Here is a 27,871-nt window from a genome sequence, read left to right on the forward strand (position 1 = left end):
CCACCTTCCCAGGCAGCTCCATGCTGACCCACCCAGAGGAGCAAAGGCGATAGGCAGATGCCAGTGAGTTTGCAGCCAGGCTGGACAAAGGGCAACTGGGGTGGGAGGGGTTGCCTGGGGGTCACCATGCATCCCAGAGCCAGGGCTTCCTTCCTGTCTATAGAGGGGAGCTGCGGGGCAGCATTTTGTTGGAAGCAGCATTAGGGCACTTGTGATGCTGTGTTTTCCTAACAAGCACCGTTTTTGCTTAGATGGTATGTTACAGACGTGTAGGAAGAACAACATTTTATAAAAACTGTACAATTAAAATAATTTCTTGAATTTTACATAAGACTGAGGTAATATCAATTGTCCATTTCAAAGAATATTATTTTTGGTTTTGTTTGGGAGGTTGGGAGGAACCGTTAGATATTAAAGCCCCCAAGCCACCCTGTGGGGGTAGACAAGCCAATTCCTTTGGCCGAGCAATCTCCTGGGGTTCCAGCCCCACCCTCTGGGCCTCACTTGGGCCCCAGCTCTGTAAGGCTGAGCATTTGCCCCCAGAGCCCATTCTGCAAAGGAGACCAGCGCTGTATGGGCCCTCCAGACAGCTCATTAAGGAAGGGAGGAGGGGCCGACATCTGAGTGCCCGGGTGTTGGAGATTGTTCTCACCACCACACAGTGAGTCGGGTGGTAGCACCTCCTCTGGGAAGATGGGATAAAAGCAAGGCTCAGAGAGGTTAGAGAACTAGCCAAAGTCACACAGCTGCCAGATGGTAGAATCCCCCTTAAACCCTGCTGGGTGAACCCACCTCTGTCTGACTCCAGAGCCCAGGTTCTTTCCACTGTCTACACTGCCTCCTGTTAAAGATGGAATTTAGTCTGTGTGTAGGACAGGACATGGGTCAGGGCATGAGGTGTGGGGGATTTTCCAGAGGCAGATCTCGGCTTATTTTGTGACTAAAGCAGTGGCAAAATAGACGAATAGTAAGAGTAGCAGTGGGGAAGTGAGAGCCCCATCACAGGGCATTAGGCAGGGGCTTGAGAGCACGTGTCAGGAGGATGTTTAAGGGACTCCTTCTTAACGGAATGCTGAACAAGCTCTCCTCTCATGCCCCTCTCAAGTCTAAAGGTCTTTGACTCTGGCCTTCTTTAAGCCTGGAAGGTGCCAAAGGCTTCTCTAAGCACTTGCCAGGTGGCAGGGGATGGGAGTATGGGGGGGAATAGCTCCCTCCTGCCCCCTGGGAGTGTCTTGTCACATTGCAGCATCTCTGCTGATCCTCGGGCCTTCCTCTGCCACCTAAGGAACTGAGGGAGAGATGCGCCTGAGTGCCCAGCCCTGAAATTGGCCATGGGGGGAATATGATCACCATGGAAGTCACGAAAGGTACAGGTCAGGCCTGCCCTTCCCCTTTCCCAGCCAGTCACTAAACACTGGCCAGTGCAGCCTGGGGTGGGTGGGGTCCCAGTCACTGTGTTTTAACAGGCCCTCCAGACGATTCTGTTCATGCTGATGTCTGAGGTCCACTGATTTAGAACCAAAAGAGGGGAGGCTACAAAACCATTCTGGCGTTCTTTCGTGCCTACTGTAGTCTACTGTTAGAATGTCCACACCGTACGGAAGCTATAAGCCCACCCCCTTTGCTTTATGAAGATAAAATTGAGACTTGGGGCCAGTGGCTCCAGGTCCCCCGACCCCCAGGCGAGCACGTCTCTTTGTGCACTGTCCAAGCTGGAAAGAGGCCAGCATGCAGCTGGGGAAGGAGGCTTCCAAGGGGATAAGTCTAAGAAGTGTCTAGAAGCCTAGTCAGGCAGTAGGATGGAGGAATGGTATGAACAGTTCTACCCACAGGGAGGGAGGTGAGCTGGCAGGTGGGGCCCTGAGCTCTGGAGGTCAACATTGCATATTCATCTAACGTGGCTGCTCCCACCACGTCCTCCCCTTACGTACTTGCGAGGCTTTTTAAAAAACAAAACAAAACAGTGTTCATCCTTCATGGGCCTCAGGATGGTCTGAGGTCAAACATGTCTGTTCAAGTCAGAATTCACCTGATACTTCACCTAGACTTGCCATTAATGAGCTGTGGGTCCCTTCCTGTTTTCTCAGCCTCACCTTCCTCCTCTATAAATCAAGGACAGCACCAGAGGACCCCGAGTCCTCTCCAGCTCTCACGCACTGTGGATACCTGCCTCAGCTCTTGTCCCTCTGGAAATATCAAATAGAGGTTGGAAATAGGAAAATATCTGCCCTGGAGAGACTTACAGTATAGGGTACCCCCTCAATAACAACTGGACTGCTTTTAGGGTGCTGACTATGTGCTAGGCATTCTAATAAGAACTTGGCACAGAGGATCTCAGTTAGTCCTGTAAACAACAACTCTGTCAAGTCGGGATTCTTAGCACATCTTAGGAGAGAGCTGGGACTGAGAGAGCCTAAATAAATTGCCCAGGAAGCAGGTAACTTGCTGGTAAGTGTCAGAGCTGGGGTAGATCACAGTCTCTCTGGCTCCAAGACTTCTTCACGGCACTGCACTGCCTCTCCCCTGTTATGCAGCTGGGAATATGGGAATCGTGTGGTCAGATAGGTCCTCACCTTCGAGCAGAGTGAATGAATGAGCCAATGCTGTCAGTGAAGGTGGACATCTTGGTCATGGTTAGGGAGGCGGAAGGGGGAGGAGTTGCTTGTGTGTCCAGGAGCTTCCGGTCCTTCCCAACAGCCTCTATGCTGAACATCAGGAAGCTTCTCTGCAGGGGCTCAGCTGAACCTCAATTCCACATATGTGAGGAACAAAAGGCTCCACCATCATACCCCGTCTCGCAGTCTGTGAACTTCCTGACCCCCCACCCCAGTGCTCACTGCCCTCAAGCTCTCCCAGGGAAATGAGTCTCACACATACAATCACACACAGTTGTTAGGGTCATGTACCATCTTGGACATGCTACCCTAGCTCTGGGGCCACCTTCTCCTTCCCAGCCTCTCACAGCCTCTTGGGAGGTCAGCTGCTCACTCTGGCCTCTTCACCTGAAACCACCATGTGCCCTGCTGTTCACAGGCTCGTTGGGACCTTCCGCATGGTGCTGCAGAAGGTCGTGGAGGAGAACCATGTGGAGGTGACCGACACACTGATCGATGACAACAATGCCATCATCAAGGTGGGTGCGCCCCAGAGAGTCCCTGAACTTGCCCGTTGTAGGGTCGCCTGGGGGGCTGCTTCACCTCCTCCCCCTCCACATACTGTGGTCAGGGCGGTGGTGCTCATGGTTGGAGAGGTGAGGCAGGAGGAGGAGACTCAGGTCGGACCCTGCCAGAGCTCCTCTGCTGGTGGCTGTGGCTGGAGCCCTTGGGGCATGGCAGGTCTGCTGTCCCAAAGCAGACATCACAGTCCTTCCTGCAGTGAGAGTGCACAAGAAGGGCAACTGGGGCTGCTCTCTCTTCTCCACCCAGCCATCCTTCCATACACACCCAGCTCGGGGTCACTAAAGAGGTCTCTCTGGTCATCCGAAGGCCAGGCTGAGCCTGCTGGCCACTCCAGGCCATGGTCTTCACTCTGCACACCTGTCCTGGCTCCTCTCTAAAACCAGCCTTCTGTAAGGGCAGAGATCTCACTTTCTATTCCATTTGTCCCATCCCATCCCAGCACTTCCAACATGAGCACACATGCACCAATAATGCACAGTTTGTAGGCACTTAAAACATGTTCTAACAAAGGAAAGCGATAAACCAATCTGGTTGCCCGGACCACAGGCTCTGCTCCAATGCATTCGTCTCCTTGAGCTCATTCATGCCCCCTCATGGGCAGTTTGGCACAGTGGTGACGGACATGGCTCCTGGGTACGAACCTTAGTTAGGCCACTCACCAGCTATGTGACTTGGGCAGGTTACATGTCATCAGCAAAGTGAGCAAAATTATAGTATCTACTTCACAGGATTAAAAGAATACACAGGAAGTGCTTAGAACAGTTAAGTACATAGCAAGTGTTAAATAAATATGTAAAATAGTATTGTTAGCTGTTGTTTGCTGACCTCAGTTTCCCCGGGTATAAAATATGACTACACCACACATAGTTCCCCTCCCCGGGCCCCATATAGTGGCCAGCAGAACCATCTTAGAAGGCAGGACGGCAGCCATAGGGAGTCAGAATGGAAAGAGCCCTCTGTGAGGAGTGTCAAGGACAGCACAGAAGTTCCCATGGTGCCTTGGTGTCTCAAGATACTTCCTTGCTGAGAACAAGGAGACATTTGGGACTTCTCAGTTTGGCCCCAGCCAGATCATTCTCTCCATGGGTGGGTGCAGGCAGGGGGGTGCTTCTTGAAGTCTGGGGGCTGGGGTCTCAGTCACTCCAGTGAGGGGAAAGGGGATGCAGAAAAAGCTATGCACCTGTGGGAAAAGAGGACTTGGAAGAGAACGTAGATGCCTGGAGGAAGAGAATAGAGTATAGGAAGTGCGGTGAGAGAGATCTGGGGAAGGGGACAGGGATGAACGGGCCAGCTAGCCCATGCCCTGCACTTTTAGAATCAGGCTTAGGAATTCAGTTGAGGAAAGGACTTACAGATCATCTAGCCCACCTGCCCCCATTTTGTGGATGGGAACCCTGATGTCCTGGATGGAGAATAGATTTGGTCAAGGTCAGACAGCTGATCAACAGCAGAACCAGCACTGGGACCCAGGGCTTGCAATTCCAAGTCACCATTTCCCACCATGACATACTTGGTCACAGCAGAAGGGCCACATTAGTTCAGTGGGAATGACATGGAGCTTGGAGTCAGCTGGGCTGGGCTCAACTCCCAGCTCCAGCACTGCCTCGCTGTGTAACTTTGAGCAAGTAACTTAACCTCTCTGATATTTTAGGTAGGGTAGGTTGAAGTGTTGAGAAGATCAAATGAGCTTATATTAAAGCATATTAGAATGATGTTTAGCACAGTAAAAATTCAGAAAATGTGTGTACCTTTTCCTTCCCTTGGAAAATCTGAGGCTAGGCATTCAGAGGTTCACCCAGTGAGTGAAGGGTGCCTGTGTGGTCTCAGGAGCAAGTCACCCCCAGACCTATGAGGAAGAGCAAGTGTGACTGGGTGCCCTCCCAGCACCCATGAGGGTTGAGAAGGTGACTAGAATGAGTTTTTCCTGTGCACTGGGGAGAAATGAGAACTGAAAGGAGGTAAGTGAACCAAAGACCCAGAGCAAGACACCCAATCAGGATTAAGTGCACAGCCTGGGCCCAGGTTTGGGGCTCCACTTTTCCCCAGAGAGAATTCCATGGCACCCTCAAGTCCCATCCTTTCCAGGATAGGAGGGTAGGTGTCAGATGAGCAGGAGGAAGTGCCGACCCTATACCTGTGGAGTGTGTCCAGGGCCTGGGCTCCTCTCCTGGATGGCACACTCGGCTCACGTCGTCACGTCTCCAGCGAGCATCAGGAGTGAGGGGAGGTCAGCAGGTTTCAGGCGGGCTACCCCTCATGCCTGCAGGCAGCCCTGGTTCTGAGGACGAGGGGTGACCTGCTCACTGGGGCACTGAATGATGGTCTTGAATATGTATGCAGTAGACTCAGAGTGCACCCTAGTCCAAGCTCAGCTGTCCAGGGTGGGCCCCCCTCCTTGGGCACCAGGGAGGAATAGAGCCAAGAGCAGGCGCCCATTAAGTTGAATGAGTCTGTGCATGGTCTTTCTGAGCCTCTGTTTTCTCACCTGCAAAATGGGAGAGGGGGGAAGGGTAATACCCAGCTTGCCTTCCTCCAATGAGTTAAGCGTGGGAAAGCACTTTGCAGTCATCACAAAGCAGCAGAGTATGTGGGATTGGGATTGCTACTGCTGGCCCAGCTGCTCACCACCTGCCTCTCTCCCTGCAGACCAGTCTGTGCGTGGAGGTCCGGTATCAGACTACAGACGGCACAATGGGCTCCTGGGATGATGGCGACTTCCTGGGGGATGAGTCCCTTCAAGAGGAAGAGAAGGACAGCCAGGAGACAGATGGGCTGCTCCCTAGCTCCCGCCCCAACTCCCGGCCACCAGGAGAGAAGAGCTTCCGGAGGTAACGGGCTGGGCCCTCTGCCCCCAAAGTCACAGGGTGGATGCCTGGTCCCTCTCTAGGTCCCTAGAGAGGCCTGACTGGGTTCAGAGTAGGACTGAGTTGCTGGAGAGACATACAAGAGGCGGGAAGATGTTTCTGCAGCAGTCTCCACCCAGCCCCCCACTCTAGACACACTGGGGGCAGGGGCGGAGAGCAGGGGCGGGGAGCAGGGTGGTTGGGATCAGGCTGAGGGTCCAGGCCTCCCCCGACCTCGTGGGAGGCAAGTTCCAGGAGGTTGACCTCTAATATGAGGGGAAGAGGCTAGACCTCTTTCTTCCTCAGAGGGAGGAGCAGACAGGGGGAGGCCCTGATCTTTCTGGTCCAAGACCCCGCAATGCCAGACCAGCCCCAGGCAGCCTGGCCTGCGCCCTGGCCGAAGTGAGGGCAGCCTCTTCCTGCCAGAGTGAAGTCAGAGGTCCTAGTCAGGACCCAGCCTCCCTTCTGTTGAGAACACATCCTGGCACCCTCCGTGTCCAGGATTCACGTGTGCAAGTGTCCTGCCCCACAGATGACAGGAAGCTGTGTCCAGGCCTATGCTTTCCAAATACGCTAGTTTTACAAAAAAGGAAACACAATTGTATTACTCTTAGAGCCAAGAGAGACAGAACCTGGGCTAGCAAAACACTGTCAATAGGTTCCGAAGTCACTGGGGATAATGTGTAAAACGCAGGTTAAGTCGAAGATACATCTAGGAATGGGCTGGGTTTTGAGAGAACGAGATGCTCCCCTCCCACTGCAATCATCTCTCTCTGATTACCTTCCACCCTTTCTTTTCCCAGTAAAATTTATTCAGTCTCTATTCCCCAAAAAAGCACAGATTCTAAGTTAGTGGAATTAAAGTTGATATTTTTATTGGACAAATATGTTTTCCTTCTTTGCTCTTGAACCACTACACACACACACACACACACACACACACACAACCAGATACACACACACACAGATACAAGCTTAAGAGACCCTGGGAGCCTGCTGGGAGTAATAGTAATAAGGTCAAAGGAACCACGCCCGTGGCAAATGCAGCTGGACCTTTCAGGCAGCTATGGGGTGGGGCGGCATCGCCCAGGCCAGCGTAGAGCCTGCCCTCCTTACACTTCAGGCTAGGTGGGGTGGAAAGAGGATGGCATTTGGCCTCAGGAGACCCAGGTCTGAGTCCCAGCTCTGCCTCTTGTCAGCCTGGACATACTCTTTTTACCATCTCTCTTTACCATCCCGCCTAACCTGTAAAATGGGGCTCAGAACAATGAGAACCCCTACCCTGTTGTTGCGAGAGCCAAAGGGATGACAATGGCACAGGCTGAAACTGGGATGCCGAGTGCTGCTCCTTGTAAGGGCTGGAGACAAACAGGTTCTTGGTAGCTGGACAATACAAAGGGTCAGGTAGTATACATCTGCCTGTCTCCAAATGGAGACGCAGCACACATATGCATATACATACACAAGTGCTCGTGTGTTTGCACACACGCACATGCATATACAAGTACATTCTCCCTCTGCGTGAGCGTGAGGCTGAGGAGCTGCACACACGGTTGGTTTCTGGACTCCGCTGCCCACGTGGCTCTAGGAGCCACATCTGAGAAAGGACAAAGAGTTCATCTTGCAGCTGTACTCTAGAGACTTGGGACTGTATTCTCAGACTCGCCTCATTTTCTCCACCTGCCCAGCCCTCCTGCCTTCCATGGTCCCTCCTCCCTCTGCCTACCTCCCCTTCTTGGTGTCCCTGGGAATATAGGGGTTCCTGCTGGGCTCCTCTGATCTTGGGGGACTGGTAGGAGGACACTTTTCTCATTCTTCCACTCCAGTAAAAACCCATGGAAGCCAGGTACCTCCCTCCTTTGCCTGGGGCCCGAGGGCAGTGGACCGTGTGTGCATGGCCGGGGGCTCTGACAGACATGCGCATGGGGTGTGTGCCCTGGGATGTGCACAGGCATGTGTGTACAGGGTCAGCACACGCAGCCTCACCCCCACTTCCCATGCCCCCTTCATGCCCCCCCACACCCTTCACCAGGGTGAGTTCAAGAGGTACAGCAGCTCCCAAGCAGCCCAGAGGGGCCAGGGTCAGGGTCATGCTGGGATTTGGGGTAAAGCAGTACTCAGTAGACGCCTCCTAAACCCAGCCACTTCACCTGAGGTTGGGGTGCCCTCTACCCCTTCCCCTGGGCCGAGTGCCCAAATGAGGCCTGGCACCATGAAGAATTTGGGTCCCAGAAACCCTAGAGTTCCCCAGGGGCTGCCATATTGATCCTCTGCCCTGTGACTGCTTTTAACGATGCACATGGTGTCATGGGGGTGGGAGCTTGAGGAAGAGGTGGAGTGAAACCAAGGCCGAGAGACAGAGGGGAACACTGCCTGAGGTATAGAACTTGCCAGACTGGGACACTGAAAACACAATGTGGGCTCCAGGAGGGAGGTCAGGCCCATCCAGGCCTTCATGGACATGTCCCCTAGCAACAAGGACCGCTGTGAGGTCAAATCCCAACCCCATTGCTTTCAGCTGAGTGACTGAGGGCAGGCGAGCCTTGGCTCTCTCGTTTGGAAAATAGGGTCATACGCACCTCATGAGATGGATGGGTGAGAGATGTCAAGGAGAGTTAGGGTTCTCAGCACAAGAGCCTTGCGGTTATTATTACTAGTTGTAGTCATAATAGTGGTTGTAATAAGATCATGAGAGTATTAGTTTTTCACAGATAGTCCTTTTCCCGTCTCCATTTTTACACTCTGAGTTTAGGCCCGTGTGTGGTCCCTTTGTTGGTCCAGGAGCTTGGCGTGTGTAACAAGGGGACAGAGGCAGTGTGTGCTGTGTCCCAGGGTGCGGGTATATGCTGTGCCCTAGCTTGCCATGTGCTTGAGAAGCCCCTACTGGGCCAGCCTGCAATTTCAGAGCAAAATCCAAAAGGAAAGGGGAAAGGAATCACATTTTATCCTTCATCTACCCAAATCCCACCTTCCTGCCTCACCCTTGCCCACTGCCAGGTGATCTACTTCCCCATCTGGTTCCTCTACTGCAAGGATTTTCAAACTTTTTAGAGTCAGAGTCCTTTAAAAATTGTAAACAAATCAACAAACTTCCCTCAAAACCTGGATCAGTGATTCAGAAAAAGACAGCCTTGCTTGGCCTAATGTGAGGCGGGGGCCAGTAAATCTCTCAATTGGCCCCCATTCTCAAAAGCTCATTGGAGTTCCTGCTCCATTGGAGCAAGCCCCACACAGCTCTCCGTGGGTCCCAATGAGGGTCCATACCTCACCAGCCCCAGGACCAGCCAGACCCTGGGCCAGAGCAGGGCTGCTGAAACAATCTCCCCTTCTCCATTCTCTGCTCAGTGGTCTCAGCCAATTTCGTGAGCCAGAGACCTGACTAAAGTTAACTTGTTAGAAAAGAATTACAAATCGGCCAGCTTGCCTAATAGAAAGGATAATTGACCAAAGCTGGACTTCGGCTGTCTTCTTTCTAGGCCTTTATGTCCTGAGCTGTTGGAACATGGAGTCATGTCTACCTGGGCAAGGTCTGTGCCAGGACAGAGCGTGAGGAGAGAAAAAAAATGCTGATTGTTATTTACTTTCTTTTCTTCATCCTCATTGCCACAGTGGTGGGGAAACACTGAGAGAATATTCTAGAAGGGTTTTCTGAAAGCCTCCCTGAAGAGGGAGAGGAGCACAGATCTTACCCTACTCTAAGCCCCTGGAGAAGCAGCTCGGATACTTTGGCACACCCAGAACCTCCCTGGCCCACCTTTCTTCTCAAAGGACCTGAGAGCCTGGGAGGTCCCCACTCCATTGGAGGGGATCAAGGAAGAACGTGGGGAGGAATACGGTAGCCCACGCCTGGACAATAGCCAGCTCATCTAACCTTGTATTCCTTGAGGCACCTGTAAACCACATTTGGAAATCAGCAGACCCTGGCCTGGGTATGGAGGAGATTAACTGATACCCTGAGGCCTACTCTCTCAGCAGGGCTCTCGGTTCTCCTGGGCTTGGGGTTGAGCCAGTGGCCATCCAGCCCCACTCCTGTGAGCCTCTCCCCAAGAATCGGACCATAGCCCCACTTCACTCTCCCAGGCCTACTGGGTCCCCATCCTGCAGGCTTAGACATGCTGAAGTGAGAGGCAGTGGGATGAGGGATCCCGGGGAGCGGGGGTCAACAGGGCCAGGGGCTAAGTCTGCAAGTGTCTCTGTTCCACAACCTCTCACACACGTCCCCTTGTTTCCTCATTTCTTCTCCCTACTCAGCAAAGGCAGAGAGAAGACCAAGGGAGGCAGAGATGACGAGCACAAGTAGGTGTCCCAGGCCAGGGCAGAGCCCATGGGACTCAAGGAGTCCACACCACAGGGTGCGGATGTTGGGATGGCCCATCTCAGAGGGCTCAGGTGTGGGCTGTCCTGCTGAAGCCAGCACCAGGGGATGGCAGAGGATGGGAGGTCTCTCCATCTGGCCATGGGGGTGAGGGACAGGGAGGTGTTAGGGTGGGAGCGGGCAGGTGGCCAGGCCTTCTCATTTCCACTCCTTCTTCCCTCCTTTCAGTGTCTTGATTCCTCCTCTACTTCCCTGTTCAGCTCCCTACCCTTTTGCATCAGGCCCTTTGGGGGCCCTGTGAGGGAAGGTGTGACTAAAGTCAAAGGAGTTGGGGAGGCCCAAGAAGCCAATGAATGCCTCTCCCCACAGAGTCAAGGCAGGGCTGGGAAGATGGACATGCAGCCATAGAGGCCCAAGGAGGACAAACTCTGGGCACAAGCGGCCGAAGGGGTGTAGGTGGAGCAGGAAGTCCCAGAAAGCTCAGGAGAGGGGACCACTTTCTGGTAGTCCTCACCATCTCCATTCCCCCAAAGGCTTCCTGGGGGAGGGAGAGAACAGGCGCTGTCTGGGAGGGGAGAAGAGGAAGAGACTTCAGATGAGAGGAATGGCCACAAGGGGGTAGGAAAGGCCCAAGTTCCCAGGGGTTGATGTGGGTCTCACGTCAGAAACCCTTGTCATCTCAAGGATGTTCTAGCATCACAGGGAATTCACAGGGCACTGGTAGTCAGGGCTGACCACGTTGGAGGGGGCCTCTCGTCCAACATCCTTTCTTAGGGATGACAAATCTGAGTCCCAGAGAAGGAAAGCAACTTGCTCCAGAACAGGGGCACAGCTGGGATGAAAACATAGGGATTTAACTTATGACCAGAGTCTACACTTGACCTGGGTAGTTTAGAGCACTTGACTGTATTCTAAATTTAACTTAATTCTCCAAACACACCAGTGAGAGCTGAAAAGCCAGGAATGTGGTCTTTGTTTTCCAGGTAGGGAAACTGAGACCCCAAGATGTTAAGAGATTTGCCCCAAACTGTGATCCCGATAAGTTAAAAATTAGTTGACGTGAGGATATGATGGGGACAGCAGGGTTATGTTTAAAGGGGTCTGAAGTGGTCAGCACTGGTGTGGGCTTGGGGTGTCTTTTTGCATTAAAACCCCCCGGGACTTGCTTTCACAAAAGCATATCAAGTTCCAACTCTCACATGTTACACACAAGTAAAAGCCTGACAAGGAGGCAACAGCACTGTGTGGGGAGTGCTCAGGCCCAGAGACCCAAAGGGTTAGGAATTTGCCAGGGTCTGAGCAAGGGAGGAAGCCTCAGGTGTAGCATGTGTCAGGCTTCGACAGGGAGCCAGTGAACCAAATCCAAGGGTGTGTGTGAGATGATGGCACATACTGAGCTGGGGGTTCCTCTTAGGGAGAGGGTTCAAAGGGTTGGGCTTATGCACGGACGCTTAATTGTAAAAGGCCTATATAAGACACAAACGACCTGTCCATCACCCAAGCTCCCTGTCTGAAAGCTGTGATGCTCTCTAAGACCCTTCTTGACTTCCAGCTCCCCAGTGTGTCCCGGGCCAGACCCCGTGGGATTGAAACAGGCCTGATCTCTTGCCGGGCCCCAACTGGACTAAGAGGTGTCTCACAGTGTGAGCACACAGTAGGTCCACAGTAAATGTTGGTTCCCTAGCACGACTCCATCCTAATCTCTTGCAATCTCCAATTAACATATGAAATACAGTAAACTGGCATTTATTATTCTAATTTTAATGTGTAGAGCATTAGGACAATTGAAAATGAGATTTTTGAGAGGAGATTAAACCAGTCAAAACTCTTTAGCCTGGAGAAGAAAAAGTGTGGGAATTGGTTTTAAATATCTGAAAGGTTATTGTGTAGCAAAGCTGGTTAGTTTCTTTCTCCACGGATGAGGAATAAGTGGAAATACGTGTTAAGTTGCAATAGAAAAATTTAAGAATAGAGCCGTGAAGGAACTCTTGCTCCCGTGTATACATTAGATTCTGGGATTGGCTGCTTTGGGGAGATGGGAAATCTGTTTCCATGATGTTGTTTGCTTGAGTCTTGGAATAGGTTGGGCCACTGGAGAGAGCTGAGGAGCCAATTACCCTGGCAAAAGAGGGGATAAGTACACAAGGCCTCCCCACCACCCCCAGCCTGCTGGGATGGCAAGGGCACATGTGCAAACAAGCTAATTTGGAGACAGGCTCCTGTATGAAGTGTTAACCTGTCCTACCCAGATATGGGAAGATATTAGAAGCTAACTGAAATTCAACAGAAAGATGACTGTGAAGGCTATAATTATTAAATTACCTATAATTGGGGCATGGAAAATAAGAGAAAAACCCATCAAGGAGCACTTGGAGAACATTTCCCCAAGTTTTGAAAATTAAACAATGCAGAGAAGATCCCCAGACTCTGTTTCTATTAGGCAGAAGTTTGATTCTCCTCATAATCTGAGGTCTGAGCTAATAATGAGCCCAGACAGTTCCATTGAAGGCAGTCATAGGGCAGAAGCCCTGGGCAGCCATGGCCAGCTATTCATTTTCAGTCACACCCTTCTAAGTCATAATCTCCAGAATAATACAGAGACCAAACTAGTGAGATCCAGCTCACTGCATTTAGTTTGGCCAGTGTTCCCAGAAACCATCAGATTCATAAACGCAAAAAGAGTTTACAGGGAATGAACTAGCTTAAAATCTTTTCTCTAAAGAGAAATCACAGTCTAAACTGTAGGTGCATAGCATTTTGACTTTGATGAGTGCAGGTGTGGAGAAGCCCAAATGTGACCATAAATCCTTAGAGGCTCCTAGAGGCCCATTTCCCCTGGCCCTTGCTTCTTCTGTTTTCTTGCAGCCATGAATAAGGAGCCACTTGGTTGCAAAATAGATTTTCAATGAGCTGATTATTAGCTTGTTTTATTTGTCTGATTCTCACCACATTATATCTTTAGTAATTGGAGAATCCAACTACACCAAATGCAGCATTTTATTAAAAAAAAAAAAAGAAAAACAAAAAGACAAACCAGCATACCAGTAACCCAATCAACGAATTACATTTAAACAAAAAAATCTAAGTCTTGAATGCATGTGGATAATCTTCAAATTTCCCTGATTAAGTTAACATTTATTTCAAAAATCACCTTTACCCTTTGCCAAGAGAAGAAGGCATGCTGCTTTCCGGTAACTGGTGCAGAAAAGGCTTTTACTACAGTGAATTTCTGATATGCATTGATCAGAAAATGACAAAGGGCAGTGAGAGCCGATGATATCATGATCTTCTGACCACAGTTCAGATGAATTGAAGACCAAGTCTAGGAGAAGCAAACAGAGGCACAGAGCCTATAGTAAGAATTTTGGAAGTTACATTCATCCTACACATTCTGCATGTGTCGTAAAGGGATAAGTCAGCACTGCAAAGTATTCCCAGGCACACAGGAATACCCCAGTGAACCTGTCTACTTGAGATGGTTAAAATGACACAGGGTCTGGGGAGAGGGGTTTCTCCTTTGTATTGCTTCAGGGTATGGTAGAGACTGGTTGGATAAGTATAGTTTATTTATCAATCTTTGCTTCCAGATAGGCTTGTTTTAAGGAATAAAGTGACTTTTGAATTCAAGGGCTATAACTGCCCAAGGGAAGCCCAGGCCCTTTTCTACCTTTTTTCCCTGAAAATAAGACCTAGCTGGACAATTGGCTTTTTTTAATGCGTCTTTTGAAGTAAAAATTAATATAAGACCCAGTATTATATTATATTTTATTGTATTGTACTGTATTGTATTATATTATATATTGCATCGTATCATATCATATCCTATCATATTATATCATATTATATTATATATTAAAGACACAGTCTTATGTTATAGTAAAATAAGACCGGATCTTATATTAATCTTTGCTCCAAAAGACGCATTAGAGCTGATTGTCTGGCTAGGTCTTATTTTTGGGGAAACACGGTACTTAGGTGGGTCGTCGGGACCATCGTCAGAAAGCCATGATTCTCTGCTACCTGTACCTCTGGGCCTCAAGCTTCAGGGCCAGATCCCCTTCAGTATGATGAGCAGCCTGCTTCTCCTGGCAGGACCTGCTTCCAACCGGACATATCACTTTGACCTACCATCTCAGCACACTTACCAGGGTGGCATTAGGGCAGGGCCAGGGATGGGATGGAGAGCTGTGTGGCTGGAGCAGGCTGTATGTGATGGCATCATGACCATCACACATGAAGTAGGGTTGGCACAGCTCAGGAATGGCCAAGAAGTGATTGTACAAAGTCAAGCACGGGACTCTCCAGTGAAGTCGTAGGTAATCCAGGAGAGCAGTGAGGCTGGGAGGAAAGGAATCCTAACACTGAGACAGGAAGTGGTCTGAGAGCCCACACTAGACACGCTTCCTGTTGCAGGGGTCAGAGTGCAGCCGGCACCCCTATCTTTAAGTCCACAAGGCCGGAAGGAAACCACTGGATGATTCAGTGTAAACCAGGCAGGATGGTCCCTTTCTCACCCTCACACAATTGTTTCTAATGGGTTCATTGATCTGTTCAATGTCATGTCACTGGTAAATTAATATTTATAGCAGTCTCTTCCAAAAATGTGTTGATGCTTAGATTATTTTTGAATGAGACTCTTCCCTAAACAAAGGCACGGTCCGTGGGACTCTTCACAGATGACATCACCTTCTGACAATTGTGCAAGCCCGTGGCCTGTGCCTATACGGAGCAGTGCAGGTCTTGGAGACTTTTTGCCAAAGTTCCAAGTGGATGATGGGATTCACACTCACAGAGAAGTACAATGCCATCGAGGAGGCAGTGGAAATATTGCTAGCCTCGGAGACGGAAACTTTGGGCTTCAATCCCAGCTCTCTGCGCCTTAGGCTTCTCATGAGTTGAATGAGGAGAAGCATATGTCCCTCCCAGGATTACTATGAAAATGAAATGAGCAAATACCTGGAAAGCCTTTGGCCCAGAGTAGTTGCTCAAAAAAGGTTATATAATCTCTTGTTGGGTGTTTTATATTTATATCTGATATAGCCCCTTATTAGAAGGGAGAAACGTCTAAAAAATAATTCCAAAGGCATTCATTTTCCCTTTTTAGAGCACCTTTCTTTCGCCTTCTCCCATAATTACGTCCCAGACAACACGACGCTGCAGAGTGCAGACAGATCAGTGTCACCCAGCCTCCTTTCACCCACCTCATGCCTTTTTAGGAAAATCATGAACATGCCAGTGCTTCCTGAACTGTGAGCTTGTGCCACATGAAAAGGGTGGTTCCTGGTTGCTCTCTTGTTAGGATGCAGACATACCCCTCCATGTCTTGCCTGGCATATGAAGAGTAAAGAAAAGGGCCAGGCATAGGACAGGGCCAGGCTTGGAGGGATGATATTGGCTCCCCAATCCCAAGAGGAGGGGCCATCTGTACAAGGACAGAAAGGTTTCTCCCAACTTCCCAAGAACAGGAGGTCTTGGGAACCATAGGCAATCCTCCACAGGGAAATTCATGATCCAATGATGGGTAGGCTCTGCTGTAGGTGAGCTCAGGGTTGGAGCCTGCATCTCATCCCATCTGGGCCTACAAGATGACAGGGCCACACCCAGGAGGAGGGACAATGGGAAGTGGAGGGAGTCAGGTATCCAGCTAATACAGTATTAATGGGGTAATGGAATACTGCACTTTACCCCCTGCTGGTCCTACTCCTGGTCCCTCCTGACACCAGGGATTACAGGCTCGGCTGCGGGGACATCACTGAAGGGACAGTGAGGACCCCTACCCCCTTCCCTCAGCCCCTCTGACTGCAGGGTCTTTCACCTGAGGGCACAAGGCCACACCAAGCCAGGAGAAGAGGTAGGAACTATGGAGTCTGCCATATGTTCCTGGGGGCTGGTGGAAGGGGGGATTCTACAGGAAGAGGGGACAGGCAGAAGGGGCCTTTTTAAAGCCAGGACCAAAGATAGATGGGAAAGAGTCTGTCCCGTCCTTTTCAGTGAGGACCAAGGAGAATCCCAGGGCACAGAGAGGTTAGCAAAGCCAGGGCATGCTTTGAGCACCAGGGCTGAAAACTGAGCAGCTGGTTTCAACCACATCTCCTAGCTGCTCCTCTGCCTCTGCCCCTCTGAGTCCTGTTCCTGACCCTCTGTTCTGATGCTTTTTGTCTCCGGTGGCTGGCTTTCCTTTCACCCCGCTGAGGTGGGGTGCCAGGGACAGAGAGAAGGAGCTTGGGGGCACTGGCAAAGCTTAGAGCTCTGAGGCTGGACTGTGGGGTGCTGAGATCAGCCCAGGTCCCTGAGGGGCTCCAGTTCCAACCGTTCTTTCCAGCAGAAAGCCACCTTCTCTGCTCGCTGGGGTCCCGACCTGCTCCGCAGTGATGGGAAGACATGGGGAGGGAGAAAGTGGTGGGCTCCCTCTGCCCTAATTCCCTCGTGGGTCCCCGTTTGGGAAGTTTGGCCCCCATGCTATCTCGGGACCAGTAGCTGAAGGGCTGGGATTTGGATCTCCCTTTCCCTTATGTGTTCTGTCCGGTTTTGCTCTTTTGTGTTTGTGTGTCTTCCTCCTTGCGTCCATCTCCCTCCACCTGCTCATTCTGGCGGCCCCTCTCACAGAGCCGGGAGGAGTGTGTTTTCCGCCATGAAACTCGGCAGGAACCGGTTCCACAAGGAGGAACACCAAAGACAAGGTACGAACGCTTGCCGCTGCCCATCGTCCAGTCCCACCCTTGAGGTGTCCCCGGGCCACCTCTCTGCACCTGACAATGACCAAACCCCGCCCCTCTAGCGGCAGCGCCCCAACAGGCTCTCCTACGATTGGATGGCGGAGCCACCTGAAAGGAGCTTGGCCTCCCATTGGCTGGCAGAGAAGCCAGGTCGTGGCAAAGGTCCTTAAGAAGGGGACGTTCGGAGAGCTGCGGTGGAACCCGCATCTCCCCTGGTCTAGAGCAGAGCAGATCCCCCAGCCCAGCGGGCCTGTTTACCAACGGCTCCTTCTGCCCTCTTTGCTCCCATTCTGTTTTCTCCATAGAGAAGCTTAGAGATTTTTAATTAGAAAAGGGAATAACAAAACCGATAATCGCTCGGTTCTTTACTTCTGGGGGAAAACCTGAGTCGTGAGAATACTTGCCCAGTAGCAGGACTGACTGTCCCGCCTTTTCCCCAGGCCCTCTCACTGGAATGCAGGGAAGGCCCAGGGTGGTGGTGGAGTGCAGTGTGGGCCATGGGGGGCCGGAGTGGCCTGGGGCACGGTCCCTCTGGGCTGTGGAGGGGGTAAGACAGTTGTTTAGGAGGAATCAGAGAGGACAGAAAGAAGAAAGGAGAGAAACGGAGTGGACAAAGGAGATGTACGGAACTTTCTGGCCTGGGTCTAGTTGATCACATGCCCACCCTCAGGGCTCCTAGCTGCCCTCCCCAGGATCCACTGTTTGGCCAGTGGCCCTAGAAACTCTGTCCCTCCCTCTTGCCCCCATGCCAATTCCAGCTGTGCCCCTCTCTTTCTTAGATTGGAGAGGGCACAGCTGTTGGCTGAGGCCCAAACCTACTATCTTTGAGTGGCTTCTCAGAATCAGTATTTCTTCATCTCCTGGATGAATACGCATCAGTACAGTGTTAGGTTCTGAATTCCACCAGCTATTTTACATGGATATGTTTCTTCTTAAGTTTCAGTTTCCCCATCTGTGACATAAGAATAGTGCCTGTCTTGGCAGGTTGTGGCTCTGAGGACTAGAGATATGTGTATAAACTGCCCAGCATCGTGCCTGTCACGTAGTAGCTACTCAATAAATGGTAGCTATTGTTTCAAGAGGTACATAAGTATGCATTCTTTGTTTCTTACCTTCTTCCATGAAGGATATTCAGTGCTTAAGTAAGTAATTGTACAATAAAACAGTTACATTTAGTTAAAATTTTCAAAGCAAGACCAGGTATAATTAAAGTCAATTCAAATTAAAAATCAAGATTAGGTAGGAATCACTATGGATATACAGGGCATAATATTCTTAGCAGATGCTACCAGGTAAACATTGAATTTGACTGTTAGCTTCCTGGATGTCAAAGAAAAGGGTAAACACAGTCGCTATCCCGCTGTCCAGCCCACCTAGTCAGCGTTTCTTCCTCCCCAGATGAACCAGCCGTGCTGGAGATGGAGGACCTTGATCGCCTGGGCATCCGGCTGGCAGAGGGGCTGGATCCCGACTCTATGTCTTTAGCCTCTGTCACAGCTCTCACCACCAATGTCTCCAACAAGCGGTGAGTGGGCACCAATCTTCCCCACCCCATCAGACTCAGCTTGCCATATCTGGAATTTGGGTGGGGAAGAATCAGGGCCCATGGACAGCTTCTTCTTCTTAACCCTGTTCCTTGCGGCTTTTCCTGGATGTCTTTCTCACCTCTCTCTCTGCAAACAGAGAGCACAGCAGTTGCAGGCCCCTTTCTAAGTCCCTGAACACCTCCAGGCCCAGGGAAATCCCAGAGCGACTCAGCCCATATTTGAACCTGTTGATCTAACGTCTGTTTTTCTTTACTTCTGCCATTGGTTAGTCCTCTCTGCTGGGGCCTCTGAGAACAACGAATCCCCATTCTATTTGGCCATCCTGGAGGGTTTGAAGATCACAGTTCTGTCCTTCCTCCCTTCTCCAAAGTCTAAACATTGTCATTGCCCTCCTCCTCCCGGGCAAGCAATCCCCTTTTACCAGGACTGACAATACATTCTTCTTCTCAGGTCCAAGCCAGACATTAAGATGGAGCCAAGTGCCGGACGGCCCATGGATTACCAGGTAGGTGGGCAACTAGACGCCTCATGCCTTTCAGACTCTGCTCTAGTGGGGGGAGGGGGGAAGCACTCTGGCCAGATGTGCATTATAGACTCTGGAGGAACGTATCTGGGTTCATAGAGTACCGCAAGCTGAATATAAGTTCCCAAAGTAGTGTCATCAGCAGAGAGGTGATGACAAACCCCAAGTGGAGCTTGAGAACTCTGCTTCTGCTGGTCAAAGCCTTCCCAGGATTTTTTGTCCAGCACTGGACATCATAAAGTAAGAGGAACCTAGAAAAACCAAGAACCTAAGAAAACCAAGAAGAGACAAAAGAGTACCCACCCTTCCCACCCCCTGAAAAAAAAAATTCCAACAGTTAAAATAAGAGCCTCTGAAGAAAGATTTTTTTTTTGGTGTATTTTCTTAAATGATTGTTTTGTATTATTTTAATGCTAGAAGTAATGTCAATCCTGATTGTCTATAAATGGTGAGAGTGTGGGTGGTTTTTTCTTCTTACTTCTCTATATTTTCTGAAATTTTTTTTGTTTGTGTGTTCCTAAAATTGAAGACAAAATGGCTGAGATAGGGAGAGATTTGCAGCTATAGGATTGTCAATGTGACCGCAATGCCAGCAGGATGGGTCCTGAGTATGACTGGTCAGTGCTGGGACGGGCCCATACAGGGTAACTGGGCCCCAGTGCAGCCCTTCCAGCCTAGGACCTGATCCTCAGCTTTGCAGGCCACACCCTCACTTTTGTTTCTTCTCCCCAAATTGATCAGAGCGTGAGAGACTGAGTGACACTAACACAACTCACAATAGACTAATGTACGCCCCAGATGCACCTAGTACCTATTTATAAACTGGAAACAGGAAGGACCCAGAGACCATCCGATGCTCTAGGCCCTTCCTTGGGGGCTAATGAGACCCAGCTATAGGTCAGAAGACTACTGGGCATTCCTTCAGGGTGAGCCCCATCTCTTAGGTTAGAGCTTTTCTTTTATGCCCATTTCCCAGGTCCCATGCATACCACCGTCTTCTTTAAAGACAGCCCCATCTCACCTCACTCAGGTGATGACGTAATGGACCAGACACCACCTTTTCTTTGTATCAGGTATATCTGGTCATGTTTTCTCAGGACACACCTTGTCTTCCTAGGTGCTTGAAAAATAACCCCAGGCAATGTCAGGTGTCTCTGCCCCTGTGGTTTTAGACAACCTCAAGCCACTGGGCTCCTTGAAGATTTGAGAATGTTACCCCCTCACTTCTGTGCCAAAACCCAAGCACAGACTGTCCTTAGACTTCTGAGGGCATTTCCAGGGGACTGGGCTCAGGACTTTGCTCCTCTAGTGCTGAGAACAGGAAAATTCCAAAGAACAAAGACCTCAGAGTTAGTTACCATTCCCTCTACAAAGTCACCAGCTTGCTGGGTAAGGACACATAGAAAATGAAGTCATCGTTGTTGCTGTTAATGAAACTGCTCTTTTTTAAAGGTTTACTATGTGCCAGACTCTATGCTAGGCTAGGAGCTGTGTTTTCCATTTAGTTAATGTCATTCCTACAATCCTCCAAATATAGGTATTACTACATTTCACAAGTGAGAAACTGAGGCCCAAGGAGGGTAAGGAGCTTGCCCAGGTCACAGTTATTCAAAGCTGGAAGCAGGGCTCAAACCCAAGGTTGTCTGACCGGAGCAGTCAGAGCGACTAATTTCTCTCTAATTAAGCCTTGTAGACAGTTGTTCCCACTGGTCTCTGTTCATCTTTAACTTACTACCTACTGCTTGTTTTCCATAGCTCTTTCAAAGTGCTTCCTGCCAGAGACTTTTCTTAAATATACCAGACATTCTCCCTCCAAAGACTTTGTAAACAAAACAGTTATATTTAATTTGGTAACATGGTATGTCCTGACAGGTTCATTCACATCTCAACTTGAACGTGTTAACACACTTTGAGAGAGCTATGAAAATGCAAATGTGGAATTATTCTTGCTTCCAATAAATACAACATATAAAGCAAGAAAGCCTACCAGAAAGAACTTTACTTTCTTGGAGAACTTGGCTTTATAGAGTTAGAAAGACCTCAAAAAGGGCATCCACTTGGTAAGAAGAGAGAGACTTAACTGAACTCAGATCCAGGAAGGATCTCGAGGGCTCAGAATGGTGAAAAGAGGATGGTGTACGTATACCTCTTGTTTCTTCTGTTTAGAATGTATGTAATGTGCAAACCCTTTCCTGATTATTGGCCTCTCAAAAGCAAGAAGTCACAGTGTCCTCCCCATGAATATGCAGATTCCCCATCAGAGTGAGCAAAGCTCGACACTTGGCAGAGATGTTCTTGGTGGGTCATGGAGTCTTACATCTGTTTCCTACTCTCTCTCTTGATGCACCAAGACCTAATACGTTTTCACCTCCAAACATCTCTCCAGTTTTCACCTTCATGTCATCTTCCTTGTATTGACCCCAAACCCCCAGCCTCAACTGCAATATTGCACTCCCTTCCTATCTGGTCCCTCTCCCCCCACCCATCACCCTCAGATTGCCTCCTCCCCTTCATCCTCTACGATCTTCTCAAAACGCAGATCTGGTCATGTTACATCTCTGCCATCAGGAGATGAGGAAAGGTAAAGGATGTTACAGAAGAGCGGTGCTAAAGGGCCTCCCACCTCTCATCTCCAGCTCCCAGCTGACGTCCTTGCAGTACGATCAGATCACTCGCAAACGCGTCACAAAGCACCATGACTCTTGGCTTCTCCCAGGACAGAGGTATAGATTACATTCAGCATCTTCCTTGTGGTGGCTTTCATGGAGCCACCTGGGGATTACATCCCTTATCTTGGAAGGAGAGGATGGAATAGTCAATTACCAAAAGAGTCTCCCTGGTCAGCTGCTCAGTTGATCCGTTTATAGCTCTATTTTACTTCTTCATCTTTCATCCTGGAAAAATCAAGTCCTCTGTTGATAACTGGAGAATAGGAGGGAAGCATGGCCAATCCCCTCCCTCAAATTTTTTTTTTTTTTAATTTCAAGTCCAAGTGAAACATTTCCCTTCCACAGAGAACCAAGTGGGGGCAGGGGCAGCAGGAATGGCATTTCATCTCCCCCACCAACACCATGCCTCAATCTTGCACGCTCAGGATTCCTCTGGTGGTTGGGGCACTGAGCCAACAAAAGCACCATCTGGAGCCTCTCCTCCCCCCTTTGCTCCATTCAACCTTCTGCCCTCCTCCCCTCTCCACCTCCGACCTCTTGTGTGTTAGAGCTTCCAACCAGGCTTGTCCTCCATTGCTGGCTCTGCTCAGTGGAAGAGGGTAGAAACTCTGGGTTCTGAAAAAGCATAGAGGGTAAACATCATGGCCGGGCCTCTGTTTGAAAAACATAAAAATCAACCAGCTGCTCACACTGGGAAAGTTAATCTGCTGATGGCATATCTTACTATGCCACAACTGTGTGTCTACTTCCCACTCTTGAGTTACAGAATGTTTTGTGTGTTTTTCAATGGAGAGGAGAGTTGGGGTTAGTTGTGGGGGGGAAACGATGAGACATTAGAAATACATATTTGGCATAAAAAGTTTCATAGAGGTTAAAACTCTATAAACTACTAGGCAAAAAAAAAAAAGAATATTCTGGAAGGACTTCTAGTGTCTATGTACTCTCTTCAAGTAAACTCTCAGAGCTAAGTAACTTAGCTCTAAGTTATTTTAACTCCCTGAAAAAATGATGATGATTGAACTACTTCAGAGTTCCAGATTCCAAGCTCCATTCCCTTTGACACTTCAAATTTCAAATAAAAATGTTTGCTTTCATAGTTCAAGTGTTACTTCAATTAGTAAACGTTCAGTTTCCATTTCTATATACTTTCCTGGCAATGTTCTCGTTGGCATCAGAGTTTCTATTTTTCTTAACATCTTTAGTTTTGATGTGTGGATTTTTCTTGGCCTTTAGAATATTTATAAGTCTTTGATAGATGCAGTGGATGATAATTTTCATGGTTATTCCTTTTTATGAAAATGGAAAACAATTCTCTTGAGTAAAACCATATTTAGAAGTTGCATCAAAGCATAGCAATTAAAATACCAAATCTCCAAGATAAGAAGCAAGAAAGGCAACTCGTGCAGTTTTGTTAGAAGAATGTGCTGAGGTAAATGCTAATTTTAGCCTAGCAAAAGCTATTTGTTAAAATGCAAGTTCAAGAGAGTCAACTGAAACAATCGTAAGCCTCATATATGACCCTACCTACTTGGGAAACCAACCACTTAACTGAAGGTACGTTCTATTGGAGAAGCCATTTATAACAATAGCTTACATTTTCTAAAGCTTTCTACTGTTTATGAAGCACTTTGACGCTCATTGTCTCATTTAACCCTCACACAACCTAATGGATAAGTGGTATCTCTACTTCTAGCTAAGAAAATTGAGGCTCAGTGAGCCTACCTGCTCTCACACCTGGTAATATATCAGGTCTGGGGCTCAGTGCCTGTCCAGTAGCCCCAAGTCTGTGCCTCTATTTTATCACAGCCACCCTAATGGGGACTGACACCTCCAAACGCCAAACAAGAGCTGATGGTTTACAATGAGGGTTCAGGGGGAGTATACATGCGCACATGCACACACATCTCTCTCATATATACATATATATATATATTTCCTTTTCTAGCTGAAAAGCTGTGAACCAGTAATTATTTATTGTAAGCTCCATAAGGGGAAGGAGTTTGTTTCATTGATTGTTCATGGCCCCTAGTAGGTTTCCAGTCAATGTTTGTTGAAGAAACAAACAACTGAGAAAGGGCTTCCCGGTGCAGAGGTCAGATTCTGGGGAGCTGGGTGCCACTGAAAAGAGAGAGTGCATGCCACAGACAAGCGTCAAGGCAGAAAAGGTGGCTCAGGTGGGCAGCAAAGCCTCACTGGGCATTCAAACAAAGAAATTAAGCTAAGAGGGGAAAACCAGGAATGTGGAAAGGGGGCCAAATTCCAGAAACACAAAAAGATAGCAAGGCTGTCAGGCTTAAAATGAGAAATGCTGGAGCAGGAAATTCAATGCATGTGAATGGATACATAGAAATCTTCATTCTTGAGTACGCGAAACCTGGGAGGTGGTTCTGCAGCCTTCCATGAGGTAGAGACTTTTATTCTGGAAAGAACTAGAGCACTTGCAATCACCTGGGCGCCTTAAACACACTGCTGCTCTCCCGTACCCCCACTCTATTCCCTCCCCATCCGGATTGAATCCAGTTGGTGTGGAGTGTGGCTGGGCAGCAGGGATTTTCACCACTGCCCTTCCCCCAGTGATTCCAGTGCACACGTCCTTAGAGATCATCCAGCCCACGCTCCTCCTTTACATATGGGAACAGTGAGGCTGAGCAGGGAAATAGCAGAGCATCACCCACAGATTAGAGGCAGGGCTCCGAATGGAACCCAAGCCCAGTGCTGGCTCCCTGCACGCTCCAGCCCCCTGCCCGGCCCGGTTCTGGCAAGAGCAGCTCCAGGGCTCACATGGCTTTCCTGGTGGCCTCTCTGTCTCCTCTCTGCAGGTCAGCGTCACAGTGATTGAGGCTCGGCAGTTGGTGGGCTTGAACATGGACCCTGTGGTGTGCGTGGAGGTGGGCGATGACAAGAAGTACACATCCATGAAGGAGTCCACTAACTGCCCCTATTATAATGAGGTCAGTACCCATGACCCCGGCTGGGGAAAGGGACCTCCAATCATATGGCAGGAGGCTGGGCCCTCGCCCCACCCAGGCCCAAAGGAGCAACTGGGCGGCAAGGGGCACAAAGGGCTCCTATCGGGTGCCCTTGGCCCACCCCGCCACATGCTCTGAACCCCCAGCCTGACACTGGTCTGGGGACACTGCCCCAGGCACCCCTGTGCAGCTCTCCGCAGTGTGTCAGGGAACCTCATGCCCCCAAAAGCCTGGGCCCAGCTGTTTCTCAGGCCAGAACCCTGGGGCAGTGCCATCTCATTCCAGCCCCTGCCCATGGTGGCACTGACACATTTTCAGTACTTGCTGGATGCCAAGCACTCTTCTAAATGCTTTCAGTGCATCATCTCTTCTGACTCTCACAACAACCATCAGAGGCTGTCACCGTGAATGCCCTTTTATACCAGGGGACATTGAGGCTCCTGGAGAAAGATCTTGCGCCGTGCTGAATGCCAGGGTTGGGTTCTGAGTGCTCACCCTCTCTGCTAGGCGGCCTTCCTGGGTACCTGAACCTCTGTGGGGCTCCTTCCAGAGCTCTGGCCCTGACTCTTGGGGTATGAGAGAGAAAAGGCCCAGGGCCCACTCCTGTTGTTTGCAGCTATTTGAGGCCACATCAAGGTCAAAGGACCTCAGAGACCTTTTAGTTCAATCTCCCCACCTTACAGAAGAGGAGACTGAGGGCTCAGTATGGAAAGGGCCAAGATCACAGACAGTCCCATTGACAGAGAAGGGCCCAGACTGTCCAGCCTCAGCCCAGTGCTCTGTCTGCCACCTTGGAATGCCACCCCAGACACACCATCTTGACTCTGGGCTCCAGAAGGAAACCCATCTCAATCAGCTCTGATGAGGGATACCTAGGTTTCCTTCAGATGCCTGAACACACATCAGACTATTCCAGAAGCCATGGCCTGGGGCTTCTGGCCCTCTCTTTCCTGGAAGGGGCATCCATGCTCCCTCTCCCGGTGGCTCCATGCAGTGAGGGTGCCAGGCTGGCCCACGTAAGGCATGTGTGTCCTGTGTCTCAGCATCTGTCCTGAGGAGTGGTGAGGGCTGAGGGTACCCTCTGTAACTAGGGGGAAGGCACCTCTTGGGAAGCTGTGGGAGTCCTCTAGCTGTGCATTTTTGGTTAGAAAACCGGGGCACACTTCTGCCCTTTCACCAGGGCTGGGGCCTGGCCCAATTCTCCTGTGTGACCACATGACAGACTCTGTTCTCACAGCTGGTTTCCCACAGGCCCATAGGGCTGAAACATCAGTGCTCAGGACTTCCCCACCCCCATTTGGCATCTTCCCAGGAGTCAGGAAATTCAGGCTCAACACCTCTGACCTTACGTCAGGACACATCTCTGACTGGAAAAGACTCCAGCCTAGATAAGGGTCTACTTTCCCCTAACAGATATGGAGACAGGAGTCCATGGCCTTCCACGGTTATTTGATAGTGGCAAAGCCACATTTGGCTGTCTCAAGGGCTCACTTTGCACCAGGCCCACACGCCTCATGTTTCATTCAAATTGCTTCCTCCTTCCCAAGGAAACAGAGCTGATCTCCCAACGCTGTGTTTCCCCAGCAAACTCCTACTCACCCTGCAGGGCCCAGCTCCAGTGTCCTTGCCACTGAGCAGCCTTCCCTGCACTCTCTGTGTCAGAGGTCAGTGCACTTCTCTCTTTGTGACAGTAACGTCCCTGAATTGTGGTGGGTCCTTCATGTCTCCGTCTCCTTGGTGGACTGGAGGCTCCCAGTCTCCTGCATCACTATGGCCCATCCCAGAGCCTGGGATGGACCTGGAGGGGTTCGCTAACACTTTGTTGAAATGATATTCACCCACAGGAAGAAGCACACATTTCCTCAGCGTCTCCTGTGGTCCAGGCCCCTGCCTGCCAACCTGGAGACTGCAAAGTCAACAGTTTCTGCCCTAACAGGCCACCTCCTAGTTCCAGCCTAGAAACCATTTTCTAAACTCCATATTTATATCCAATAGACTATTCATTCCAATCAAGTGAATCTTGAATTTGTTCTTGATCATATTTTTGTTCTTTTTCACAAACCCAAGTAGCTCCAATTTGTTCGATTTCTGTTTCCTCTACACCAGGATTTCTCAAACTCAGCCCTATAGCTATTTTGAACTGGATAGTTTGGGGTGTGGGGGGCTGTCCTGCACATTGTAGGATATTGAGCAGCATTGCTGGCTTCTACCCACTAGGTGCCAATAGCAATCCCCCATCCAGCTGCGGCAACCAAAAATGTTTCCAGATGTTGCCATGTCCCCCAGAGGTTAGCCCCCTCCCCATAGAGAACCGACCACCATTCTACACTGTCTTCCCAGCCCCAAAGCTAGACTTTCTTTCCCTTTCCTTCTCTTCCTATGCCATGTTCCTCTTCACTGAAAAATATCCCCCTGGCCCCGGGGTGTACTGCTTCTGGCTAATTCTGAGAACCTTCTTTTGGCTCCAGTAATCACAGTAGAGAGAGATGACAATGAACTACATGACTCAGCAGATATTCAAGTGATTACAAAAGGGAAATATGCACAGGAAATACAAAGAGTATGACCACAGACAGCTCAAAGCCTGCAACATTCGGATTGTAGCGTAGCTAGCTTGCTCTCCTAGGGCTGACATAGCTCTAAGGCACCTGGCCTGGGCTTGGCCCTCCTGCCTGGCTCTGGACCTGTCTTTGTGTGAAGGGAGGCTCACGACCATCACCCTCCCAGGACAACCTGACCAGGCCGAGACCCCTTCTCTGTGGGTGCATCTGGTCCCGGCCACTGGCATCTTCCTTCTGCCTAACCACCTCTCCCCTTGGCCCTGGATCCTTCTTTCTACAGCCCAACAAGTCTGGCATTACATCATCCACTCAACACCACCAACTCTGCCTGTACTTTTCTTTTGGCTCCTTTGCCTATAAGGTGTTCTACTCTCACATATTCTCTTTAAGTACAATAATGGAAAACCATGTATGCTCAAGGACAGGAACTAGAGGTCTGTCTCTATCTATCTATCTATCTATCTATCTATCTATCTATCTATCTATCTACCTATCTATCTATCTATCATCTATCTATCATCTGTCTATCCCACTAGCCATGCATCCATC

General features: G+C 49.8%; 1 protein-coding gene across 4 annotated transcripts in view; it reads left to right on the forward strand.

Moving 5' to 3' along the window:
- OTOF (otoferlin) overlaps window positions 1–27,871 on the forward strand; it is an 85,683-nt gene that overhangs the window by 30,407 nt on the left and 27,405 nt on the right. For 2 of the 4 annotated variants that reach the window (XM_081068399.1, XM_081068400.1), the window contains exons 4-10: window positions 3,034–3,133; window positions 5,826–6,007; window positions 10,274–10,318; window positions 16,944–17,017; window positions 18,452–18,578; window positions 19,051–19,105; window positions 24,612–24,743. In XM_081068399.1, the coding sequence (XP_080924525.1) occupies window positions 3,034–3,133; window positions 5,826–6,007; window positions 10,274–10,318; window positions 16,944–17,017; window positions 18,452–18,578; window positions 19,051–19,105; window positions 24,612–24,743 (715 nt within the window). The remainder of the gene's footprint in view (window positions 1–3,033; window positions 3,134–5,825; window positions 6,008–10,273; window positions 10,319–16,943; window positions 17,018–18,451; window positions 18,579–19,050; window positions 19,106–24,611; window positions 24,744–27,871) is intronic. The other 2 variants (XM_081068401.1, XM_081068402.1) reach the window with 1 other exon arrangement.

The sequence above is a fragment of the Rhinolophus hipposideros genome (genome assembly GCF_964194185.1).
Source record: "Rhinolophus hipposideros genome assembly, chromosome: 12".
Taxonomy (NCBI): Eukaryota; Metazoa; Chordata; class Mammalia; order Chiroptera; family Rhinolophidae; genus Rhinolophus; species Rhinolophus hipposideros.